The sequence below is a fragment of the Hippocampus comes genome, unplaced genomic scaffold, assembly GCF_001891065.2.
Source record: "Hippocampus comes isolate QL1 unplaced genomic scaffold, H_comes_QL1_v1.1 scaffold135, whole genome shotgun sequence".
NCBI classification, from domain to species: domain Eukaryota; kingdom Metazoa; phylum Chordata; class Actinopteri; order Syngnathiformes; family Syngnathidae; genus Hippocampus; species Hippocampus comes.
In genome coordinates this window covers 1,241,798-1,269,611 of record NW_017805583.1, presented here as the reverse complement: position 1 = coordinate 1,269,611, position 27,814 = coordinate 1,241,798, and the positions used below count along the sequence as shown (strand labels likewise).

Genomic DNA, 27,814 nt, shown 5'->3' with positions numbered 1-27,814 from the left:
AAAATCATGAACATGATCAGTGTCTTCTGATTAATAAATAAAGGTAATTTGAGCAAAAGTTTTATTTCCTCAGCGAGTATCGAACTTGTAACCCTCAACATTAATCAGTGGCCAAGAAGTAGCACTCAATTTTCAAAAGGTTGGTGACCACTGTTGTCGAATTGCCAATCATTATGAATCAATATAGTTGTTTCCTGGCATGATTAAGAAAAAGAAATAAATGGAGGCATGTTGGGATAAAACCGGTTTGGTGAATTTTCTGTTTAGATCAGAGAAAAAAAGAATATATTTAATGGGTTAAAAGAACATTAAGTCTTGATGCTTTGTGTATGAACATTCCACCTGTCGTCAACTGGAATGACATGTACATTACGGATACCAGTGTGCTTAAAAACTTTACATCTTGAAGTATAGTTTTTCCTCTTTGAATAGTCCATCCTGACACACAAAAAAGGAAAAAAAAAACATATATACATCATAGAAATTGGATCTCAATAGATGGCATGTCATTACAATAGACATATTAACTTGCGCTGGTCAATCATTTCATGGTAATGGAAAAAAAAACTACAGAACAGCGCTGAGGAAAAACAAAATAAATCTAGAATTTTCAAGTAGATCAGTTACATCCATATACATATATATCTGCTGAACAAATACTTTAAAAAAATGATTGATCATTGCATTTTAGATTACGGTGACCATGCAGAGTGTCAACATATTGTAGCTATACTGCAAAATCATTCGTTCAATAAACCTTAGGACAAGCAGCAGCTAAATGAAATGGCTGTTGAATATTGCATTACCTGTGACAGAAGCAAACAGACTAAAGAGGACCTTAAGAGTTAACGTCTACAAAGAATCACTGAACGGAAAACTGCTTGCGTGACAATGGAGGGTGACTAAAATTGAAATCAACAGATTGCTTTTTAACACAAATACACTATGCCAGATAAGTTTGAAAAAAAAAAAGCAGACATGCCATCAGAATAATAAAGCATAAAAGCATTTCCATTTTTATTGTGATACCATTGAATTCAGCCAAATGTCATGAGTCTGTTCAAAAGAAAAAAAAAAAGATTTATACCAAACAACAAAACAAAACAAAATAACCCACCTTATCTAAAGGCACTGAGTTGTAATCCTCCTTTACGAATTGAGAACATACTTCGCCAAACGAAAACAAATAGCTTCGGGTGTTTGACACACAAACCGTCATCAGATCTGAAGTGTGATGTTTTTCACAAGCAGCATGCAAACTAACCCAGTAAGAGTTTGATGCATGCTCTGATGAGCCTCATCAGTGTTGCGCAAAATGCAAAAAGCAATAATTTGATTTCGAGAATTCACTCACACATTCTTTGCAACTTTGGTGTGCAAAGGCGGAAGGCCAACTACAGTCATTTTCACATTTTTACCATCCTGGATGTCCCTCTTCACAGCCGCTTGATAGGAACATATCAATAAAAAACAGTGCTATTTGGAACTGACCTAAGTTCCTAATATTTTGTGGTTTATATTTATACAGACCTGCCAAAATGTGAGGTAAAAAAATCTGTTTTTTTTTCTGTGTCCGTCATATTTCTATACTAGTCTTATGAAGTATCACTGTTACGTATTGAGCTTTAGAATATGTGCTTTTGATACATCTCAAAGTCAATTATCTGTATGCAGACATGGGTTCTTCTTCGTTGTTTGTTTTTTTTTAATCTGTTAGGGCAACAGAAAGGTTATCAGTGCGACAGTATGCCAAATGGCAATCTGCAAAATCACTTGTGACAGGAAAAAAAAAAGCCACACATGATATTTGGAATGCTCATTTTGCATGTTGTTGTCATCAATCTGATGTCCATTTGAGTGCACTGTTCACACTGTTTATAAGAAAGGTTGATTTACAATAAATGGGATGCACAGTAACGTGCGTCATCTAGAGCACATCCATTTATATTTCCAGTTTGATGAATGTTTACAGGCACCGTGTAACAGCATCTGGAAGTCTTTAGAGAGGACAGTTGAGATTTGAAGAGGATATTTTCCACAGGATCTAAAGCATCTGATTGTTTTCTTATGTGCCGACCAGCTTAACATCCTGCCTGCTCTATAAAACGCGTATTTAAAAGAAATCATGCTAAACGCTTGCCAAAAGACACATGTGCACATTGTATTAAGTTTGTCCATAACTGACACTTATTTACATTTTATTTCTTCTGAAAAAGTTCATTAACTTACCAACAACTGCACAGGACTGTGCAGCGTATGTGGACAGCGAAGAGCCAAACATTCAGAATGTTAAGACTATTGCAAAAGGATGGGTTCAAAAATGAAAACTCTTTGCAAATAAATGAAGAAGGACCAAACATATTCTGTATTGACAGCCAATTAAAAAAAAAAAAAATTCACCATTACAAGAGTGTTCATAAACCACCTTCTGCAGATTCATTTGTCCAGACCACACACACACACACACACACACACACACACACACACACACACACGTACATCTGTAAAAAATAAGACTAAAAAAAAAAAAAACAAAAACAAAATCACTTTCTGTTCTGGCTGCAATGCTGAGTTAAGTCTTGTCTTTACACGCCTCCGACAGTAGAGGGTGGTGACATCATCTCACAGTTAAAAGTAAAGCCAACAACGGAGAAGTCCAGCACCCACAAAGGCCACTCCCAGTTGGATGAGTGCAAAACAAAAAGAGACAATCAACACAAGCCAAGAGAAGTTCCAACGAGACTCCAGTTCTCAAAGAGCAGAGTGGTCCACACGTGAGAGGGTTCATTGTCCTGCTGATTGTCCACATGAGAGCGACAGCTTTCACTTGAGCTGCGAGATTCCAAATCTTGGAGGGTCATCCAGTCCCCAGCTTAACAACGACCAGTTTTTGCAAAAGCAACGGCGTAAATGGCAGTGTTCATGTTCATCCTCTCTCTGCTCTTGACTACGCAACTCTGCGTGCAATTCGGTAACATTCAAACACACCCCAAAAGGAAGCCGATGAATCAGCAGTATCTGGCAGACTTGCATCCACAATAATAACAGGGAAAAAAAGAGCAATGAAATACCAGTCAATTCACAAACCTCTTAGAAGAATCAACCGATATTAACATTCGCTCTGCTTTGGGCAGAGTCAGGTAAAGTGAAAGGGGGAGGGGGCCTGGGTTGGGAGGGGAGGGGGTTTTCAGGGGCTGCGATTGCAGGCCCAGTGGGTCGGGTCATGGGAGGGGTCATAAGGCCACAACGGTGCATGGGTGTTTGAGTTTACAAGGCAGCACTCCTCTGTTGAGCTGATAGAACTCCACCAACTGGATCAAGTCGGTGAATTTGGTGGCACCATCGTCAAGGCTGAAGAAGACTTGTCCGTCTTCTTCACACTGATGAGCAGGCGGGGGAGTTAGAGCACAGCATTGGAGAAAGAAAGTAAAAAGTCAAACTATGAGCTTCCATAATTATATCATCGTCAGAAGAAATGCAAATGCAGTCAGTCGTGCACAGCTTGCATGCATTGTATTTAGTGTGTATTGACTGACACAACAAAAGTGAGTATGCCCCGAAATGAAAATGCCCACATTAGGCCCAAATAGCCATTTTTCCTCCCAGTGTCACGTGACTTGTGAGTGTGACAAGGTCTTAGATGTGACTGGGGGGCAAGTATGTGAAATTTTGTGTTCTTGCTGTAACATGCTCATACTGGAACTTACTGAACTCAGAGGATCTGACAGATAGCTAGCAAGCTAGGTAGCTAGGTAGCTAGGTAGCTAGCTAGCTAGCTAGCTAGATAGATAGATAGATAGATAGATAGATAGATTGGTTGATTGATTGATTTTGGTCTTCATAAAGATGGCCTGGACCAGAAGAAGATTGCTAGCCAGCTCAGTGGGCCATTTTGGACATTTTCACTTTGTTGTCTCCTCACTTTTGTTGCCAGCAGTTTCAACATTAATGGCTGTATGTTGAGTTATTTTGAAGAGATCGTAAATTTACTGTGTCATTTCTACAGTGTTGTCGCATTAAAAGGTGCAACAATTTCTTTCCAAAATGTGATCCCTCAAATATTCAAATATTTTATATTAAGCCACTGCTATAAATATACATATTGACAAATGTGTATTTGCACACTTTGTTAAGCAATGAAGACATGCCGATCCAAAAATTGTTTAGATTTTGGGCTGTGCCCCAATTATCCCAGGTCACCACTTACTAGCCAGTGTACCATCAGAAATGTCTTTTTCTGTTTATGTTTTAAAAGAGAAGTCAGGTCAAACATTTTCTTTACAGTTGTATGTGAATTAAGCAAAAGCAAAAACAAAAACTCCCCCCCGCCCTCCAAGAAGGGCTGAGCTTGCGAACAACACCTGACCACACCCAGAAAACAGGTGGATTATAAACGGATGAATTCTTCATCTTAAATCATATTTCCCCAAAATATTAATCAGAATACCATGAGTTGACTAGTGGGGACTGAAGACTGTAACATGTGGTGGTGTGACCCGAGGAAGAAACCAGCCCTGGACATGTGCTGTTGAGTCGCCAAAGGAGCGAAGACTTGTTGAGTTTCCACAAACACTAGTTTATTCTTAACATGCTAACAGTCCCTCAGCTCCACCACATGCCACTTAAGAGCACAAATTAAAGAGGCGCCACTGTGTGGCGTGAAACCATACTATAATAATAGACTGCGACAAGACACGTGACAAGCTTCCCGAATATGCCATGTTTCGAACATTGACAATTGGTAATCCACCGAGAGCCATTTAAGGGACCAATCAAATCTAATCAGTATTGAGCACAGATCGCAAATGTGTTGAAAAATGCAAGCACGCCTACCGGTAATATCTGGAAATGTTTGATTTTCTGGTGATGGCACAACGTGAGCACGAAAGCCTTGGGGTTGCTCTGGCTGACTCGTAGCAGAAACAAGCTGGAAAATAAGAACATAGAGACGTTGCAGCGTGTCAAGTGAAAACCACCAAGGATGCTTTTCCTTCCTTACCCATCGACTTGACCCTGTTGGTGGACAATGCGATGGGATTCTTCTCTGGTTATTCTGCCATGGAACCACAGCTGGGCTATGTGGATGACTGAAGATGAGATTTGTGAATGTGAAATTGACGACATCGTTCCAAATATAAGTCCAATGTAAAAACATTGAATGTGCATCATTGCGTTCAGCTTTATATTTACCTGAGTTTAGTGAGGAGTGGTGCAATGGACTGTGGGAGCCTAAAATGTTCATTCGGTGATTCCTCTTCTGAGTCAGACGTCACAAAGAAATAAAACCAACAGGATTAGTTTTCGGATTCGGTGTAAACAACCGCTGCTCACCAAAAGAAATATAAAACACACCTTTTACCATGAACTTTCTTTGACAGTGACTGTCTCCATAAATGCAAAAACTAAAATCTAACCAAGATTAACTGTTTTAATATTGGCTTTTTACCGGGCAGTTTTTGTGAAACGTTTCCCTCTTACATACATATACAAATACAATAAATAAAAATAAAATGTAAATTCACTTGTTACTGAGGTACAGTTAGTACTGTATACCCTACAAGAAAAAAAAAATACCATAATTCTCTCGATGAGCGGTTCTCAAATCTTTTACACCAACTTCTGCCTTAAAACACTTAACTCTCCAAGGACACCGGAATGAGTAACATGAAAATATACAGTACAGGCGCTCCCCGATTTACGAACATTCATGTTACGAACAACGGTACATACGAACATTTTTGCGGGTACAGGTATGTCGAAAAATGTTCTCGGACAGAGATGCTATAAGTTAGATTTTGTATTGCGCGCCTTTTTCCGAGTACTGTAGTACTTCTTTCCGCCGCTAATACCGACGTGAGGCGCTGTGAGAGGAGGAGGAGGAGGAAACGCCTGTCCCCATGAAGAAGTTTGAGACGGAACTCTTGGCCGAGGGGTTTTCACTCATAGATAAAGCCATCGCACTCTTCGAGCAGCAAGACCCAAATATTGAACGTTGCACAAAGGTTGCAAATCAAATGAATGATGCCATACAGTGCTACTGCATCATTTATGATGAGAAAAAGAAGAAAACTGTGCAATCGTCCATCATCTCCTTAAGCGTTCGAGTACATCTTCCAAAAGTAAGTTAAACTTCATTTTATTATACTTATATAAACCTTAAACATACTTATATAAGCCTTAAACATACATTCCATACAAAATATAGCACTGAAGCAACTTACGAACGAATTCAGCAAACGAACGATCCTTCGGAACATAACTCGTTCGTTCGCTGGGGAGCGTCTGTAAATATATTCCTAAAAATTGCCTGAACTAATGAATGTGAGAGTAAAAGTTTAAACATGGACACTGCGCTCAAGCACACAGTTGAATAAAAATATTGGCAATAGGATAAAATAAATACATAAATAAAAATAAATAGGATTGAGGATTGTGCATAAAAGTGATCTTTTATGCACATGAAAAAGTGATCAGAAAAAGTATCTTACTTGAAAAGTCAAAACTGTACTGAACATGTTAAGCAAGAGAGGTACAGTACTTCTTCTGGATTAAAAAAAAGATCAAACAAGCTGCCTGCATAGCTGCCAGCTTTATTGTAACACGTCGGAATGTAGTTTATGTTTGAAATGTGGTGCATGTACATTCCAGTACAGTACAACGTTGTGTGGACGCTGTTGGAAAAAAAGAAGGGCTGGCCGAGACTCACCCTCCACGCGTGTCCTTCCTCCATGGCGGCGCTCTGCGCTTCCACTGGGTTGTCGATGACGCGGCCTATAGTTCCGGAAAAATCCATGGCCACCAGAGAGTTCTCGGATACACTTCGCTGAAGGGAGGGAAGGGCCACAAACGCGTTGCAGTCAAAATGAGGAGTGCGCGCTAAAGTGATGTGTCAGGATTTCAAAGTAATGGCATTAGGATTTAAGAGTTTATGAATGTCAGATTTTGGAGGCTTGAGCTCCTTCTGTAATGAGGCTAACATACCACGGGTGCTGAGAAGTGTGAAAGCAGGGTTTTTCTTTGCTGGGGAATCTTGTAATTCTGGTACAATATAATCCCATACTGCGAAGAAAGCAAAACACAATCGTCCTTATTGATGAGCGCACGTTTAAGGGGCAACTCTTTTGAGCAGCGTGATGTGGGCATGCATATCTGTCAAACTGCACTCATCAACTGACTCCCCACCGTGATCTCTTGCTCTCTGGTCATCTTAAATCATGAGCAAGACAAAAAGGAAGAGTGCATGATTCTTTTTTTTTTTTTTAAACAGATCATCAACACAACTTTTTGCCAACATTTCATATTTTTGCATTATATTTTCTTTCTACTGAGTTAGATAATAAAATGAATTCAATAGTTGCATCCTTATTAGTACTTAATGTCTACATCAAGATATTATAAAGGGCATTAGAATGCACTGTAGATGCCTTTCTAAATTTACAGATGTCAGGAGGAATGGCCATTTGACTAAATATGGGAAAATTAATGATCAAATTAGTGAATTGTAATATTGCTGATGCTTAAAGACTTTGTATGGGATTTGAGACAATCTCACTGAATGTTGTTGGTGGATAAAGCTTAACTTCCCATTGATCGTAAACTAGTAGAGGATGACTCAAAAGTGGCTTTGCTGCCTGTGGTCAAGTCGTGAAGAGAGATAGACCGATGATTACAGCTGATATTCGTCATTTTGAACAGTGGGTTCTCTCTCTCTTTCTTTTTTTTGTTTCTGTTTAAACTTCAGGAAGTAAATCAAAATGGAACGAAAGGACACTATCTCATGTTGTATTAAGATTGAATAGATGGGCGAAAGCACACACACACACACACACACACACACACACACACACACACACACACACACACACACACACACACACACACACACACGCACGCACGAACGCACACGCACACACACACACCAACAACAGTTGTACCTTAAACAATCTAAAGGCGGTCATCCAACATGTCCTGCCTTGTTCATCTTCAGCACACAGAATCCTTAAATCCTTTAACTCTCCTCTGCATTTATTGGGCTGTAGAGGAACACAGAATTAGAACAGTCTTTGAAATGTAAAGATTAACCCCCCACCCCACCACCAAAAAAAAAAAAAAAGAGCCCATTAAAAGCTGTTGTTCATATGACGTGGTATAAAACCAATTAAAAGCATTTTTGAAGATGAAGAGTCATCTGCAGCAGAATCTTATAAAGGCATGCATGGTAGAGCGGGAGAGTTCACCCAGAGGTGAATCGTTCCTCCGCTCCTAATATTTCACTCCAACTCCCTTTTGTTATCTGACACTCACCTTGATACAGAACTCGTAGTCTGTGGGTGCACCGTGCTGCTTTTTGCCTGTGATGACAGTGAAGATGTTACTGTCTTCAAGGTCTGCAAGTAAATGGAGATGTCTGGGCTCCTGAAGACACAAATAATTCTTTTTGTCAGATGATGACAGACAGAAACAGCCCGAAGTTACACAGAGATCGGCACAGAGGCACCGCTGAAACTAAAATGTGCTTTTGCATCATTATTAGCTTTCCAAAGTATTGTTTACTCTGCTTTAACTGCAGCAAGAACACACACATCCTTCAGGCAAATGCACTTTATTGATCGTCAAGCGATAATCCGAGTTAAAAATATTTGCGTCACCTTTGAGGTTCCTTTTGTAGAACAGTAGAGTCCTGAGCGCCGCAGGAACATGTAAACTTTCTTCCACGACTTTCGGCCCACCTCCTTGACATACAGATAACCCTGAATCTCGGGACAACTACTGGTTGCTAGAAAGTTCTGAAAGGAGAGGGAAACGGCGGTTACGGCATGGTTTCACCTCATCAATAAAGAGACTGATTCACTGTCATCAATCCGCCACAGATTTGATCCCAGATGCAAAGCCAAGCAGAAATGTCACACCAAGAGGCTTTCTGTCACACCCGACTGCGCAAATAAATGGCATCAGACAGCATCGACAACAGATGTGTCAAAGTCAAGACCCGAGGGCCAGATCCGGCCTGCCAGGTCATTGTATGTGGCCCGCGAATTATGTGTGTCAACTTGCTAAAATATGTACCAAAATGTCAAATTATCATGGGTAATAAATTGAGATTTTGCAATAATTTTGTTACCCTGTTTATATACCCTCACTTGAACAATAATTGAACAAACTTTTCTAATCGACTTGACTGATTTCAAAACTAGTAATCTATTAAATTGTTGCGTATAAGTAATAATTTTGTGGTTTCACTGTCATAACGGCCCTCCGAATTGGCCCATGACTAAAATGAGTTCCACACTCCTGATCTCCAGTTTGTACACTTCCTCAATATACACTTCCACATCATTTCGCCACAAAAGTCGTGAATGTTTTTTTCCCAGAGCCGTTCTGAGGACAAGTCGCCAGAGTGAGTCTTGGCATTGTCACCAACACCTGCTTGAGCTCGGAAAGCCACCACTGGAACGATGCGGTGTCTTGGGAAACTCCAAATGCTGAGGATTCCTGACAACTTTGGTTCACCACATGGGCTGGCTTTTATTGACTCGTATTCATGGAGCAAAAGAGAGCGGAGCGTCCGTATGATTAGCAGGGGACTTAAAAGCTTTCTGTGAGTGGCGTGGATGAACGGATGGTTTCCACTTGCGGTTGGGACTCTGACAGCTCCATTAAACGGCACGGAGACGAGCAAGACAGCTTTCGTCCGTTTCGACCGAGCTTTCCAAAAGGATCCCAAAGAATGCCAATTTCTCCATTTTCCTTTCCTGATCTGTCATGTCACGGTCGGTCTCCTGCGGGTTGCGCTAAGGCGAACAGCGTGAGTCACGTGGGAGTTTGCTCGGTGCAAACATACACACTATTTTTTGACTGCTGAGTTCCAGCTGTCACACATGTGGGGCGCCGCGTTGCGTGTGCCGATACAGTCATGTGTCAACACGGGATTAACAGTAGTTATTACTGCAGGTGCTGACGAGACACACTGACTCTGGGTCAGAGGTGAGGTATGTCAACTTCATTTTACAGTGTGCGATGACGACTTGCAGGTAAACTGAAATGGGGGAAGACAAGGAGAGTCTGACTGACATGATATACGGTGTGTCTGGGTCAGGGTTAGAATACTTTTGGACTTTTCATGTTCGTTTTTATTTCGTTTTGACTTTTTTAAAATTTGGTTTGTTTTAATTAGATTTTAGAGTTTTTTTTTAGTCTATTGGAGTTTATATTTTTGAAAATGGTTCATCTTAGTTTAGTTTTTATTAGTTTTAGCGTTAGTTTACATTATGGAATATTTGTTGGGTGCAGGATTGGGGGGGTCATTAAGTAATGTGTAAAGTGAACTACAGTTCTCAAATGACTGTTTGACCTTGCTTCTTCTACACGGACATGCAGTAATCCCGTAATAAATCCATTTAAAATAAACCCCAAAGGCTCATATAAGATATTAATTGACAAAAACGAAAGTCATGGACATTTTTTTCCACATTTTTCATAGTTTTAGTGAGCGTTACACTGTAAATATAAGATATACTGCACTTCCAGGTAGGTTTTGTTTTGTAAAAGCATTTTTTTGTTTTTTTATTTCAGTAACAAATTTTTTTGTCAATTTTAGTTGTAGTTATTCAATTAGTTTTAGTGAACTATAATGACCTTAGTGTGTGTGTGTGTGTGTGTGTGTGTGTGTGTGTGTGTGTGTGTGTGTGTGTGTGTGTGTGTGTGTATGCGTGCGTGCGTGCGTGTGTGTGCGTGCGCGCGCATGCACGTGCCTTCGCGTTTGCCTGAGTATAATACGCACCTGCAAGAGCTGCGATGGTGGGATGGGACGATTGGCTTCCTGGCACCACGCAATCATGTGTTCTGGGAAAAATGTCTAGTAAGAGAAAACAAACCGGTTTGTTTAAAAAAAAAAAAAAAGATCACTGTGACATGAGGAATGACATTACATTTCACCCCCCCCCAAAAAAAAAGCTCACAAACATGACTCTCATTCTATTACTGCAACATGGACAAACTAAAAAGAACACTCTCTTTCATTTCATCTCGGAAGCAAACGCACATTCACTCAAAATATGTCTGCATCGTTCTTTTAGATGATGTCAAGAACATAATGAGCTGTTACCATTTCAACAAGAGGTTGAGAGAGGACACGGCATGTGGAAGAAGTTGTCAGACAAAGTAATTACCTGGGGGGTTCTGAAGAATTCATATTTGGCGTAGTTCTTCCGAAAGAGGAATCTACCGTCGCTGATCATGGAAGCTTGGACCTGAACCACCAACTCATGGTCCTCGAGACAGCGCTCTGAGGGGCAGCGGAAACAACGTTGCATTACATTTGACATAACCTCTGCTTTTTTTGCTTGGCGGAGCTAATAAGCATTAAAACACACACAAAAAAATGATGACAGGGTTGACAGCAATTTCAGGAGGACATGCCAAAATAAATCCATTATGCAAATTGCTTATCAAAATCAGATTTATTGGCCACTTATTGTAAAACGCACAAGAAATTTACTGATTTTATGATGATTACTTTTTGAAATCAGATAGCTTGATGAGAACATCAAAACCATGTACGATTGATTTAGTATCATTTAACCACTTATACACATTAGTTAGCGAAGCAGTGTGTGGGACATTCTAAAAAAAAATCATGTACATCCAGCGAAAAAAACAAAATGGTCTAAAATGAAGGAAACACATTTTTAAAAGACTTGCCATTGTACTGGTATGCGTGCAAATGTTTGGCCACTCTTAATAAGCCCGCAGTGATTCATTATTCTGCTACATTTTCATGATGATTGAGTGGTACTGATAAGAACGCCAAAGGCACTTTAAAGTGATAATGAACAAACGGCGGGTTGAAAATTCTGCCCAACAGTAATTTCCTGTTACGTACATCCCCGTGAAACGTCTCACCACCGACCGATTCGTTGGATTTTGAAGAGATAGAATATAATAAATGTCTTTTATAGAAAGGAACTATGGCTTTAAGAGAATACTGGATCCATTCAAGTAAGAAAAATGGCATCTGGTTTGAGCCACTCGAGTTCTTCAAAGGAGTCGAGACAATATGATCCCGGCTGGCCTGTTCTTAATCATTGAGGTCAGATGAGCCGGCGATACTGCCAAAAGTGTGTCCCAATGTGAATGTGGTCTGAGGTCCTGGTGTCAACATGATTTGTGTCCACTGTGACAATGGCACCAGACGTGACTCAGTCCATTCCGGCAGACATGCAAGTTTCTCTCGAGGGAAGAAATACCTTTCCCAATTGAGTCAAATAAAAAAGTTGTCATTTAATTCACTTGAGCAGAACTAATACAGTATGTAGCCTCCTTGCCCTCATATGATGTTTTTACGGACTCTCTCTGGGAGGACTCTTCAAGGGTGTCACGACGCCTCTTTTAAATTTCCCTTCCATCCATGTCGCCTGCCTGATGAGTCACTCATGTTTGTGACACTGACTCACACTGGCAACATTACCCTCTGTCTCCTTCCTTATTAACCTTTCCGGGCTGACAAGTGAAGGTCGACATTACTTCTCAAAAGGGCCATTTCGCCCCATTCACTAATGTATGACTAGTAGGCAGCCATTGACGAGAACAGGACTCTCTGCTCTAACCGAGTATTGTCCGGGGTCATTCAAAGACCTCGACTGTGTCTCTGTTTCTATTCTGATCCACTTCTGAAAACGACGCGCACACGTTTAGTTAGGTTGGCGCGAAGTTGCAAGCACCACCAAACTGTCTCTGGTCAGCCCCTGCGATCAGACGGAAAAGACTTCTCTTGTTCATCATACAAAGTAAGCAGTGAATAGAGAGCATTTACATATTGACAATAGTCATTTAAATGTACCTCACCTCTTAACTTGTTCGCGTCAAACACTCACTGGTCATAACAATACATATGCCGACGCGGCCATCATACAAGTCTGCATTAAAAAAATAAAATAAAACAAACACAGGTCGCTCTCGGCCTGTGTTGATAAATCGACGATGAGTCTGACGTAAGTGACGTGGAAGAGGAAGCGGCGCATTGTCTACCTCCCGAGTTGGATTTAGTGATTTGGAGTGAATAGTGATAGTTTGGTAAACTTGTTAGCATGTTCTTTATGCTAGAGTTATCTGAATAACTCTTAATATGTTACGTCGTTACCGACATTACCAGGCATGTCAGTCATGAAACGTTAGTATACCGTACACTTATTCAGCCTGTTGTTTTAAATTGCCTTTCAAGATGACATGTATGTTTTTGGTGTTGGATTTTATCAATTAAATTTCCCCCCAAAATGCGACTTATACTCCAGTGCGACTTATATATATTTTTTCCTTCTTAATTATGCATTTTTTGGCTGGTGCGATTTATGATCCGGAGCGACGTATAATCCGAAAAATACGGTGTATATATATATATATATATATATACCTTTGTTTTGCATTATATGCATTACATTATACTGAATATTTCGTTACCTTAATTAGCTACAGTACAACGGTGAGAATATTTAAAACACTGCTACAAAGCACTACTGATTGAAATAAAATGACAATTATTTCAAGTAGCACAGTTCTACAAACTAACCAAAAAAAAAAAAAATCCTTGCGAAATACAGATATTCTGTGGGTTTTAGGACCATCGTGTGTGAAATATATTCCACGGGGAGAAATGTAATTCAAAACAGTTGACCTCAGATTTGGAATTTCAGTATGTCAAATAGTTATTAATTGGTTCTGCTCAAGTGCAAGTGGCAAAGGCATTGAACGTAAAATTAAGCTAATGTGACCCAGTAAAACAGGTTTATTGTCGGGTCCACTTGACTGACCTTGACTCAGCACATATTTGCATTTCCACGCTTGTCTTGAGGTGTCAATGTTGTCAAAGTAGTGAGCAGACAATACAATTTCAAGTCAGATAAGAATTCCTGTTTGTGTTTCAAAAGTGGCAGATTTTTTTTTTTTAAGCAGCACTTTTCTAATCCTTTTTTTATTTGACTGGATTATGATTATTTTATTTAGGAAGGATTTGGGGCATTCTATTGTCTATAATGATGAGTATGCACCGCTGCAAGGAATAGCATTGTCACAGCCAAGAGCATATATTCATCATTTTCTCATGCATTCCAGAAACACATGAAATAATGTTGGTACAGTTTCATTAACCCTTAAAATTGTCAAAATTGCAAGCGTTACGATTTCAGCCACTCTCCTGATTTCCTCCAGCTTCACTTTGTGAAGTCACCCTGAAAATGTGAATTTCAAGGTGACTTGGACGCCTTTTAACACGAAATACGAAACAGTACTGGGATCGATTCAGGTGGACACAGCTGGGCCAGACCATAGAAAGAAAAAGAAGCTGAGCCAACACATGATGTCATTCAAAACAAATAAAGTTAAATGTGTTTGGCAGCATCGTGCTGGCTGCCTGCACTGATGAGAAAAAGTAATCAGATCATGGATGATTGCAAAATAGAATTAAACTTGGATGATGCAATGTACTGTATATTCTTTCATAAGGATGTGCACATCTCGGAAAAATGTTATGATAATAGGCAGTGGCAAAATGTTAGCAGGCATGGTATTATGGAAAAAATGCTTTTACAGTTGGCATTGTGCTCTACATGAGATTAACCTCCCAAAAGCCCTTCTCTCACAATGTTTGAATTGTGGAGTCCCAGGCACAGAATGAGCTTGTGCTCCAGAAATGCTTTATAATCACTCTCCCCTGGGGCAACGCTGTGTTCCCTCACCCTCATTTTTATGCTTCAAAGTCCGAAACAAAGGCAACAGGTTCACACACCTTAATGAACCTCTGGAATAAACCATTTGTACCCTTTTTATAACTTATACATTGGAGTCAATGTGTGACTCAAGTACTGCACTGGGATGCTGTCTGTCCATCAATGAAGAACCTTACGGACAGAACAATGACGATATCACAAATGTGCAGTACCCAAAAACGGCTTTTTAGCAAAGTACAACGACTGTTTTCAGTTGAATTATATTTTAAGGTCTCAATACTTCCAATTTGGGAAGGCTTTCATGTGAACATTTTTTTTTTCTTGTTAAGCAAATTAATAGAATTGGGTGAAAAACATTACATGGGCACTAAGTGTGTTTGTCGACCGGGCCAAGGCTGTTAAGGTTACATTATAATGTTGATCAGCTCCAATTTATAATTCATCATGTTCACTTTTTAAAATTTGGAATCCTTCAGTGATATACGAGAAAATATAATCAGGCATTGTACAGAATTATTCCGGTACAGCCCAAAATGTTGCGTCCTGAACGACGGGCCTCACAGAGTTCTGAAGGATCGGAAAAAGGATTTATGGCATTCGCGACTTTTGCCAATGGGCAAATCTCAAAGTGACACCCACCAGTCTTCTTTTCTATACTTAAAAGTGGATTTGCCCAAGAATTTCTTCAGTTTGGAGAATTTCTTAAATTCCATTGACCAAATTTGGTGATTTTTGCTTCAATTAGCACCCTGCTGTAATTCCACCCAGATGGATGGATTGTCTTCATTTCCAGTCATTGCAATTTCAAGAAGCGTTGTAAAAGACCCATTCTTAAATCCGTCACACTCATTTTTTTTTTTTGCCTTTCTTTCTGAGCAGCCAAGTCAGACAGGTCTTTTAAAAATTGATGTCGTAGTGCATTTCCAAGCGGCACTTAATTGGCGACAGCGACTCTGACCTCAAGCACAATGTTAGCCCAAATGCTAATCAATATATAACATTAAACCTACATATTCCTTACAACGCCGAGTGCGGGCTCCTTTTAATTGTGTGCATGGAGCCCTTAAACTCATTCGATCGGCTCGCAGAACAGTATATCTGCACAATGCGTGCATACGCTGCATAGTAAGTGCATGCACTCACGCTTCACTACATGCCTGCGTGAGAATATGTTCCTAGCCTGCCTGTCTGCCCGAGTATGTTGGTATGCAAGCATGAATGCACCTGTGCGTGTGTCTGAATGCATCGCATATCTCGGCCCAGCCGAGAGATTTCTCCAGGGGCAAGCGTGAGGGTCTGCTCATATGTGTGCTTGTGTCTTTTGTGCAGGGTTCAGGCACTCACCTAGCCCCAGCAGCGGGTGGTGCTCAACAAGTGCCCAACTGTTGTCGTCTACACAATGGCTTTTATAAACCAGGAGCTGGCAAAGGTCCCTGGCCGTCATGTCGGCTGGGATCTCCACCACTTTGCCCATGCCGTCTTCGGTGGAGATCTTAACAATCTATGAGGAGGCAAAACAAAATATCAAAATATTACAATTTGAAGCAAATGTCACTGCTCAAGAATCATTATTCCTTTATTATTCAAAAACAGGACATTATTTCAAATTGACAGCATAGAAAATCCACAAACAAATGATTCAGTTGTCATGTTGGTCTGGAACGTCAGAAAATAGGAGGACATTTGGATAATTATTTTCCCCAAAGGAAAAGCAGCTGGTTAATCAATGGTCGAAGTTAATCAATGGTCACATTCACATAGAGCCTTGTATTCCAATTAGAATGCAACCAAATTACCAAATGGAATGAAAATACTTCATGTCACACATCACAGGGCAAATCAGTGTGTAATCTCTTCTTTTTTTTCAAATTTGTGCCATCAATGCAGTAGCACACATCGTTATTTTTGTGATGCCGATGAACAGAATGCAATGCATCAACACTCCACAGGTGTGTCATACGATCTAGCTAGCCACTCGGTTTCCAGAATGCCTTGTGTGGGGCAACATATTTAATTAATAATGTTATAAGGAGGACTTTCTTTTCTGCTACCAGTCGTCGAATGTGTGTCATATTTAAACGCTAACAATTATGTCACTGTTTGTTTTAAACAAAAAAATGTGACTTCAGGTTGTGTGTGAAATAATGGTATCCAGTCCAATTCCTTGTTTAAATTTGCTGTGCTTTGGGCATTGCTGGATTCAGATTCCTGACTTAGTTCAAGAAGTTAGCCCACCCGCATGACCTAAAATACTTTTGTAGATAACATACATTTCAATAAGTCAATGCGATACCATCGCTAATAGTCTGCATTTGTCATTATTTTAAAAAAATAATAAAATGTGAAATGTAGAACAATTGCCCACTAGAGTGATCGATTGGCTATTAAAGACTTTGATGATGTCCGATAATGATCGGCCAGCGATTGATCGGAGCATCCCTAAAGATGCAATTTATTTTCTTAAGCACAGGATTTATATTTATTATTGTATTATATACTTGTCAGAAACTTCATTAAGTTAAAAAAAAAACCCCCGCCAACCATCCATCCCTATTCAAAGACCGCTTATCCATATTATGGATAAACGGTCACGGGTAACCTGGAGCCTAGAAGCAGTGTACTAGATCCTGGACTGGTAGCCAGTTATCACAAGGAAGATATGGACAAACAACCACTCAAGTTTGCATTCACATTGGCAACATTGTGGCAAGAAGTCGCAGAACCTGAAGAAAATGAAAAGCAAGAGCCGAGATTCAAACCCAGAACCTCTCGACTGGAAGGGAGACGACTGTCTACTCCTCCGCGCTGCCACGTGCGAACTAGTGAGATCCAATACAAGAGTTCAACCAAAAAGTATGCATGAGGTCTCTGGATATTCTGTTACTCTCGTGTTGGTAATAATATAACCAAGGTATTAGAATCACCTCTTGCTATGTGCAGTGCATTTCCATGTGTCTAAACCTCCAAATGCCGTTAAACAAATTAGTGTCTCTCCGGGTTTTATGATGCATTGGTTCTCAGCTGACTGTTCAGGTGTCCAGGATAAGTATAATAAAAGAAAAAAACAGAGTATCACAATTCACACTGAACAAGAAAAAAATGGTTTATTAGTTGTATGCACAGCATATATAGCACTTAAGGATAAAGGGAAGTCATAAATCAATGCTTATTGCAGAAATACATGCAGGTATCCAGGAATAAAGAAAAGGATTATGGACACATATTTGATAATATTTTGCCAGTCCGCCTTATTACCAAGAGCTTCCCCCCCAACTGCCAGTTACAGGAAATGAAGCAGGGTGAGTAGTCCTAAATGAACCTCCAATAACTGCCCACAGGTTGGCTCAGCACAAGGAAACCATGCAGTCACAATCATCACATATTGAAAACTGGGGGAGCCTACTCAGCTTGTGGAGGAATCCAGCCACAAACCAGTTGACACAGATAACATACTATAAATTAAAAAAAAAAACAGGTTTAACAGTTTCCCGCCACTGGTCCCCCCCCCCCCCCCAAAAAAGACAAATTGTCGAGGGTCCTCCTTGAGTGGACACAAAGTCAATTTGTCAGCGCAGTCTAAGCGTAGCAGGACTTCCAAAGTGCAAAAAAGCAGGCTGCTAGAGAGGGCGAGACACAGATGGAGAGTGGTCTTACCTCCACGGCCCGCAATAGGCAGCAGTCCGGGGAACACGAAGGCATTTTTGGAAGGGGCCTGTCTGTCCACGCATACACACATTCACACTGGGACGGAAAATCCAGCTGTCACCTTCTCTCGTCCGGAAAGAGAAAGGCATATAATGCCAGCAAGTTGACAAGTAGTGCGGCCTGTCACATACCATGCACAATTCAATCTGCCAAGCCACCGGAGCTGCCAAGCAAACCAAAGAACTCAGTCCGCTTCAGCTCACGCAACAGACACAAGGAGTAGACGGCAGCAGGTAAAGTGTTGCGCTCGCAGTGCCGGCTGAGTCTGACAACTATCTTGCTTTACCTCTCTCTTCCCCCTCCCTCTGTCTCTCTCAAAAGGGTTACAGCCTCAGCCACCGGCTCCAAGGCGCAGTGAATCAAACCACACGCTCACCAACCAATCATAAGACACCAGCAGGCTGATGTAATCATTCCCACACAAACTCAGACGGTGAGCTGACACACACACACACACACACACACACACACACACACACACACACACACACACCATACAAACACACAGACGCAGTCATGGGCAGACTAACTTTTTCAGATGTCTTTCTAGCTGGGCCAGTGAGGAGGACAAGATAGAGTTTAAAAAGGAAAAAAAGTTTCACATTTTCTTGCCAGCAAAAGTTTTCAAGTGAGGGCTTGTTGGGGCTGACTGTTTTCTCGGCGTCTTTGCCCTCCTTTTTTTCTCCCACGATCCCTCCATCCTTCCCCGTGGCTTAACTTTGAACTCCGGAGTCAGATCTCGCAGCCACGCTCTGCACTAGCAAGACTCATTACAGAGCACATGAAATGATATAAACCTGGAGCAGCACTTGAGAACCCCAACCTTCATCTTCACCCCTTGTGGCTAGCTTCATGACCCCCGCGCCGCCACCCCAAAAAAAAAAGAACAAAAAGAAAAATATGGGAACATTTAAAAAATATATTATTTCCCCCGCCAAACTAAGATATTTATTACAGCATGAGCCGGACAAAATCCCTGTCACACCCCGTCTGGGCAAGGGGCAAGTAGTCTACGCTTACATATCGGCCTTGAAGCAACTTTTTTGTGTGTGTGTGTGTGTGTGTGTGTGTGTGTGTGTGAGGTGTGCTCCACGAGTAAGCGTTGTTTGGCATAAAGGATGAGGAAGTGGTGGTTGTGAAGAGATATAACTTCATTTACTGTATGAAGTGGACACTTCAGAAAGAGAAGGAGGGAAAAGGGGAGTCAGGAATTGGGGAGGGGAGAGAAAAAGGGAACGTGTTTGTGTGTGTGGGGGGGGGGGGGGGGGGGGGGGTAGACAGGGAAACGAGATGAGACGTAATGGCCAAAGAGTGGGAGGTAAAAGATGGTAGACAGTCACACTTTCTAATGACACAGTCCGGCAGAATGTGGAGCATGTATGCTTCCAATCACTGTCCCCATTTTCTTTTTCAAGATTTTTGGCGGGGGATTTGAGAAAAAAAAAGTCGAGTGAACTCAAAATTTCACGGCAGCAAGCTTAAAATTTGAAGTTGGACAAATCAACAAAATATTTTTAAGCTTTACTAACATCAAAACGGGCTTTACCGCATTTCCAACAAGGAAATAAGAGATTACAGATCTAATTGTCAAAGATATTGTCATCAAACTTAAACATAAAGGTCAAAACAATTCCGCAAATTGGTTTGGAGTGAAGAATTTGCTAGCTTTGTTGTGCTAACAGTGGTGCCATAAATATCAATAATTTATGTTTTAAAATTGTTCCAACTTCAATTACTGTTATAGACCCCAAAATACAAATTGTGTATTTGGTGTGTGTGTGTGTGTCTTTTGTTTGTTTTACGGTGTATGGTTAACTACATATTGCACAGCTGTGTGAAAACCAGAAACCCCCGACACCACACCTAGCTCACGTACCGCCCTCATCTGAATCATTCTTAGCCAGAAAGGGTAAGTCCCAAGAAGGCTGCAAGCACCATGTATGATGTCATACTGGTTTCAGTCAAAACCATTAACCGCTACGTACAGTACCTACGCTGAATGGCTTGAAACAATTCTGCAATACACAATGTCACAAAATTCTCATTGTGTTAAACAGTTTTTAAGACAGAAATGATATTTATAGTTTCTTTCAAAGAGGAATTCTCAGACTGTGAAACTGAATATGGATCCGATGTGTCTTTGGTATGTAAAGGATTGTCACTTAATGTCAGGTCTCAGGTCAAAATAATTGACCCAAGACCAAGATGGATTATGTCAATGTTAGAGAGCAAAACTACTGCGCCTCAAACAATGAAAGGGCGACCGTTGTGCAGCAACATCCAGCGGATTATAAGGAAACGCTGGCCATCTTCCGCTCCGACTGCGGTAAAAGGTGTTATGTTCTGCGTGGCATTAAATAAAGATGTTTCTGGGAGATTTTAATCCTTTATTCTGCTGCTCTGTCGGCTTCACTTGGCTTCCATTACCGACTGTTCTCTCAACCAATCCCCACATTCCTACAGAACCGTTTGGGCTACGGCAAGCGACGAGGGACAAGCATATCTTGCATTTTGAAATACAACAAAAACATTAACGACAAACACATCCAGCACAACCACATCACCAACATGGTCGAGGTGCCGCTCACTTTCGACATCCTGGTGAACTGCTCGATAGCAACACGAACAACTGAGTGCGTATAGTTGGCTTTGACGGGTGTGCGTTGTTGCCATGGTAACGGACAGAAACGGACAAAGTGAAGTTGCGAGCGCCAAAATTTCTGATTGGATTGCGGAAGCTTGGGCTAATGTGTCTGCTTGCGCTGTTGTTGGAGCTTTCGCAAAAGCCGACATTATTTCTGAGGAGCTGCACGGCAACGAGACTGACAATGTTTGATTGTGAATTTGCCTAGCTGTTGATTTTGTGATTTCTGATACAGAAGATTAGGACTTTGATGGATTTGAGGATGAGGACTGATTAAATAAAATAATGTGAATACATTGTTAAATACTTCAATAAAGTACAACCAAACTAGTTTTTCTCCCTCTGCTTTTTTTAAAAACATACGCTAGCGTGCATGCATGCATACGTTTTATCATGCCTGCGCCCGATAATAAAATGTGTCTTGTTAAATACAGAAATAGCACCCGTAACTGACACTACGCCTTTTAATACGGTGCGCTGAGTCTAAGGCAGGGGTCGGCAACCCAAAATGTTGAAAGAGCCAAATAGGACAAAAAAAAACAAAAAACAAATATGTCTGGAGGCGCAAAAAAATAAAAGCCTTCTATAAAACTTACAATGAATGAAACACATGCTCTATGTATGTCGGAGACTGGACTGTCTCAGAATTGTTTATGTTATTCATTCCTTTGTTGTGTGTTCACAAACGCCTCCATAGAATTTATTTTGTGATTTCCTCGCTTGATTTTTTTGTTTTGGTGCATTATTTTCCCTTTTCTTAGTGTCACTGAAGTGATCAATAATTTCCGTTTTTCGGAGGCTGTCTTTGAACGCCTCTCGAGTCGAACGAGAAGAGAGAAGGCACGGAGTCGGACGCAGACATGTCTGTGTTTGTCGAGACTGTTAAAAGCATAAATAAAGTGTACATTTTAAAAAAACAACACCACAGCTCTCCTTTTTCAGAGCTGCAACATGTATCTATCTATTTGAGCTATATTAGCCTATTATCAAAATATTTTTCCATTTTCAAACATTTTTTATCAAGCTCCAGGGAGCCACTAGATGTCGCTAAAGAGCCGCATGCGGCTCTGGAGCCGCGTGTTGCCGACCCCCGGTCTAAGGGATCCCGATGATCCAAAAGGACTCATGGTGAACATATTCTCTTGTCCCATATTAAAGGACGGCTCCATTAATTTTACATGCGTGCACAGTTTGTGCCATCAAAACACTATCTTACACTGCGTTTTTCACATCAAAAGTCGAATCTCACTCGGTAGACTGATTTCATAACACTGGCTGGAAACGATATGGTTTTATTCTTTCAGGATTAACGTTGTAGATGTTTACACGTGATGGTTATCTAGTGACATGTTTAAGTTATTAAATGTACATGAAAAGGAATTAAGTTATCAAATTAATTACAGACAAAATATTAACTTTTTACTGCGGCAAGTGGCGTGCAAATCTGAAGTATGCCTTTAAAGTCAGTTGTTCAATCAGTTGAGCTTCACTGGCAATTGTGCAAAGATCAGAGGCTGCACCTTAACATGCCAACAAATCATGAGTGTGGAATAATTTGGGTTGGATGTGATCCAACATTTGCTGATGAAGCATAATCTTTCAGTTTGGTAATGCCATCACGCTGCACTATTACTGCATATTAGCCTCTTTCACCCAGATTAGTGACTACTGTGGTACTGTTTGTTTATAACAAGATGCCATGAGCATTTAGTTAGAAGTTAATTTGACAAAAAAGTTCAGCGCAATACATTGGCAGCGTAGTAATTTCTAGCAACATGCTTTGCTGATAGAACAAAAGAACTCATACCGTATTTCTTTCATGGTGAAAATGTCACGTCACAGGGGGAAGGATTCTGATTCATTTTTAATTCAGTTATGCAGTGTGTATAAGCATTCCAAGTACAAATATCAATGGCATCTGATTCCATGAAAAAAGGTTTCAATTAGGTATCAAAATAGTGACATACCCTGTACGCTGCCACATGCCACACTCGTTCATGTAATCACTGTGACGTCTTCCGCGCTACAACGCTACTGATCTTCTTGGACTTGTTTCCTGGTCTATTGTACTATAAAAATACCGTATGGCGTATTGACGTAATATTGTTGGCACTCCTAACCATCTCAAGTTTCATATTCTTCCTTTGAAAACGAAAAAAAAAAACAAAACAAAAAACTTCAAACATTCATTGCAGTATAGGCTGGCAAACCCATGTGCAACCATGGATTGCTCCATTACGGTGGAGCAATCCATGAAAAGGCTACTATTTGAATTTCAGTTTGTTTTTTTTCTTTCGAGTTATCCTTAAACAGTTGCGAACAGACATTTCCACATCATATGGCATGCAATACCATCCGAGAGGTCTCAGTTTAGCCTCATAAGTTCTAAGATATGCGATGATAACAATAAATAAATAAACAAAGTAAGATGATATGATAACGAGATAAGAGGGATGGTTATTCACAGTTTGAATGTGTGCAAAGATGCAAGGCAGCAAAGGTGTGGATATATGCAAGAGGCATGAATTTCACGTGATATTTACAAGGTCATCATGTACTTGACAAAAAGAAAAGAGTGTTCAATCAAGACACAAGAGTTCAATGTGCGGGGGATGAATGGACATGAGCATGCTATGATCGTAATTTGGAGGACAGTGGTACCTCTACTTACGAACGTCTCTTCATACAAAATTTTCAAGCTACGAAACGTCTCAACGGGAAAACATTGCCTCTTGTTACGAAAGAAATTTCAAGATATGAAAGGTAAAAATACAGTACGGCCTGCTTCTCGCAGCTCCGACTTTCCTGAACGCCACATTCTTATAACCGCTCTACCATTGACTATTACCGAGCATCATCCTGGCATTCCATTGGCTAAGAGGGACTTCTACCCTATGTGTCTATCTGTGTGGATAGATAGACAGATGTGTGTCTATGCAGCGTCCTCATCATTCACCCCTCGGGCCATGAGGTGTTCCGATAGTTTTACGTAAATGTGAAACACCCAGAAAAAGTGTTCACCAGTCGGGCGATCGCTCACGATGCTGATGTTTGCCTCGGACATTTTCGAAGGATTGTTAAAAGCCGACAAAAGCAGACGTCCTTGGATCAGTTCTTTACAAAACGCCAGGAAAAAAACATTTCTGAGATAGAACATGAACTAAAAAGGGCAAAAAATGATGAAGACGCAGTTACAAGTTAAATGACCATCATTTTTATTCTTTACTTTATTCTTTGTTTTTTACATGATGCACAACTCTCATTTATTGTGTAATAATCTAATTGTAACATGTATTTGTTCCATATTTTGATGCATATTTATGCTTTTGGAAACATTTTGGTCTGAATTTGGTGGTGGTGGTGGGGGGGGGGGCTTGGAACGAATTAGGGCATTTACGTGGAATACGCATCTCTACTTACAAAATTTTCTCGTTAAGAAATTTCTTCCAGAACCAATTAATTTCGTAAGGAGCGGTACCACTGTATCTGAGTTTTAGGTGTTGAATAAATACACCATTTTATTCCTCGTGATTTCCCTATGAATCACTATAATTGATATCCAGCCACATTCACTGTTATCAATCATGAATTTCTGTTTCACCTTCCAAAACTGCATGCAAGTGCAAGTTAATTGTTGTGATGTAAAAGTGGAACATTTCCCATCCTGGCTTGTGCAAAATGACACTTTCCCTTGATGTACTCAACTTTGTCATGTTCTTGAGAGAAAAGCAACAAGGAAGAAATGACATGAGGGCAGAAAAAGACTGATGAAATGAAGGAAATGACTGACGGGAAGGAGAGACAGGAAGTCTTTTAACCGTGTCCTCATTTGGATGAAGGAGCGCAGCAGGGCAGGGCCTCTCAACCTTTCTGATGACTCAGGTCTGATAACTGCTGTGACGTAATCCCTCCGAGAGACAGCGAGAGCTTCAAGCACCACACATGTCCACGCGCTCGCTTTCATGAAAGCCCTAAAATACGCACGCTGCGCACAGTCATATATGCTGCTGTGCCCATTTATGTACATATATGGATGTCTGCGTGCACATTCATGCACCCATAATCCCCTCAGAAAAGCACACAAAGACGGCAAGAGTGAAACTAGACAGGCGCAAAGAGACAAAGGAAAAGTAAACTGAACTGTATGAGAACTAGCTTTGCGCAAACTTGAGGTATGTACACAAGCGTGTGTGTGCACGCCCAGCAGCTCACACGCATCCATCCCCGCGCGTCGACAACTGCCAGCTGTTCTATTAATAGCTGCGGCTCAATTGCGTGCACATTACAAGCCATTACATCAGATATGGGTTTCTGTTGAAGATTAGAACCTCTAAAAAGGCCATTAGCCATTAGACATACAAACCGATGCAGTAAAGACATTTGGATCCACTAAATGCGAGCAATATGAAGCTCTTGGAAAAAGGACAAGCACCAGGGAAAGAAAAACATTTATCAAATAGATCTCAAAAAGGAAAACCCACATCATGTTAATACATTGTTTCTTTGTAACTTTGTACATTCCCTTGTTACCAAGGTTATAGCTAACAAAAACGAAATTGAAAATTGAAAAACATATTTTCCTTAATGAAATAAAATAAAAACAAAAATGTTTTGAGGAAAAACGAAAACTACCTGAAACGACGTTTTCAGTTTATAAAATGTCCTTAATTTTTGTTTTTGTCAATTAATATCATGTGTGTTATGATATAAAAAAATAACTGATAAAAAATAAAATAAAGCATACTAAATACTAAAACTAATAAAAACTAAAATAAAACATTTTTTTCCGAAAGTAACAACCAATAAAAAAAATAAAAAAAAAAACTAATTTGCTCTAAAAACTAATTAAAACTAACTGAATTTAAAAAAAAACAAAAGTCAAAGCTAAGTCAAAAAATAACTTCGATGAAAAATCCTGAAGTATTATAACCCTGCTTGTTTGACAATTTCACATGAAACAAGTCATCACTTCCTGCCAGGAAGAAGACGGGGATTTTTTTTTTCTGTTACTGCGTTAAGCATCGAGTCTGTGTAAAGTTTCGATCATTTTGTGCTCAACAGTGAAAGAAAAAAAAACATGCATCCTGGGCACGACATGCATCCTTATGGGGCAACATTTGTCTGCTAACAGTCTGCATCCTGGGAAAACTGAGGTCCTTAAATAAAATAAAACTATTCAAAAATGTATTGGGCGATTTTTTTTTAAACACATCATTCCAAATTTTACTCACAATTTGGAACAGTTCTTGGGTGCCTTTATAACATGTATGTGGCTGGATCTCACTGGCTCAATCCCGCTAACGGCTCTCGGTTATTTGCTTCTAATTGTGGAAGCAGAGCTCACAATGTGGAAAACTAGCATTTTTGTGGCGCATGGACAAACTGCCAAATAAAAACACCCCCGACACCGCTAACAACATCAAGATAGAGTATTTAAATACCAAGTCACCAAAACACACTGGTTGATTCGTGTAACGATGTCCTGCTCAACAAACATATCACGCTACTTCCATACCATCTACTTAGCTGAACACGACTATGAGCCGCTAATGCTGATGAGTGACACTGTTAGCAAAAGTTGATAAATGATCAATGAAGCTGATCGGCTCTGCTTCACTTTTGCTTTTGACTTGATACTACTTCAACCACTGTGTCAAAACGGTTCCTTCACTCTTTGCCATCCCAGCTGTCAAGTCATTGGCTGAGAAACTCATTCTAGGGGTGGTTATCATGTACACACAGTGGCGTGGAAGTGCAGAACAGCTCCAACACATTTTCATAAATTGGCAGATAAAATATTTATTTGGTTCTAAAATTTCTAAAATTGGAAACAAACACGACAAATGAATCTTCCATAACATGTTCCCTTTAAAACCTAAGACGCTGATCACCAAAATAATAAGAAAATGAGAGAGGTGTAAAATTGTACGTAGAGAAACAGCAAATGGGTAGGAAATGTTTCAAGCCTTTTTAATTTGTCCGGCTATTAATCATGTGTCAAAAAAAGAAATAAATACAAGGCCAAATCTAGGTCTGAAGAGAGAATGATGATCTTCCTTCCTTTGGATGTGAATTACAATGTGGTTATTAACTGTCAAGCAAATGGAAAAAAGATATGGCTGCCATCTTTGATGGATTGGATCCTTTGCAGTGTGCTTGTGGAGGCTCTCAGTCGTACAGGAAAGTTCCATCGTAGAAAGGGTTCTGTCAGTCGTCATCTGTACCTGTGGGTAAAAAAACAAAAAACAAAAAACAAAAAAAAAAAAAAAAAAACAAAAAAGGACGTTTCGCTTCTCTCACAGAAGCTTCGTCAGCGGTAGACAACTCTGAAGTCTCCGTGAAGACTCCGGGAATTCCCGCTGTGAGAGAAGCGAAACGTCCTTTTTTTTTTTTTTTTGTTTTTTTTTTGTTTTTTGTTTTTTTACCCACAGGTACAGATGACGACTGACAGAACCCTTTCTACGATCCTTTGCAGTGATAAATAAAAATAATCCTTGATCCACGATCCAGATCTGCGTGAACATTTTATGGCTGATTCAATATCTGCATGAACATTTTATGGCTGATTCAATCTGATGTGTGTTTTTTTTTTTCTGCTATCCTATCATGAACATACCTTTGTGTCACCCACTCCCTCCACCCCCACCAACAAACTCTGAGAAATTAAACGTTATGATTGTTGGTTTTCTGTGGAGCTAATTAATGAATTGTCACCAAGATTTATTTGTTCACATGTCCCTACTGA

At 40.2% G+C, this 27,814-nt stretch overlaps 1 protein-coding gene across 4 annotated transcripts in view; it reads right to left on the bottom strand.

The window, feature by feature from the left end:
- Positions 1-471: 471 nt before the first annotated feature.
- The window catches only part of grb10b (growth factor receptor-bound protein 10b), a 75,236-nt gene continuing 47,893 nt past the window's right edge, over positions 472-27,814 (bottom strand). For 3 of the 4 annotated variants that reach the window (XM_019880034.1, XM_019880035.1, XM_019880033.1), the window contains 12 exons: positions 16,065-16,221; positions 11,169-11,284; positions 10,781-10,855; positions 8,649-8,786; positions 8,305-8,415; positions 7,935-8,033; positions 6,982-7,059; positions 6,707-6,823; positions 5,191-5,257; positions 5,000-5,087; positions 4,834-4,927; positions 472-3,380 (listed from right to left, as the gene is read on the bottom strand). In XM_019880034.1, coding sequence (XP_019735593.1) covers positions 3,234-3,380; positions 4,834-4,927; positions 5,000-5,087; positions 5,191-5,257; positions 6,707-6,823; positions 6,982-7,059; positions 7,935-8,033; positions 8,305-8,415; positions 8,649-8,786; positions 10,781-10,855; positions 11,169-11,284; positions 16,065-16,221 — 1,287 coding nt within the window. In that variant the 3' untranslated portion in view covers positions 472-3,233. The remainder of the gene's footprint in view (positions 3,381-4,833; positions 4,928-4,999; positions 5,088-5,190; positions 5,258-6,706; positions 6,824-6,981; positions 7,060-7,934; positions 8,034-8,304; positions 8,416-8,648; positions 8,787-10,780; positions 10,856-11,168; positions 11,285-16,064; positions 16,222-27,814) is intronic. The other variant, XM_019880036.1, reaches the window with a different exon arrangement.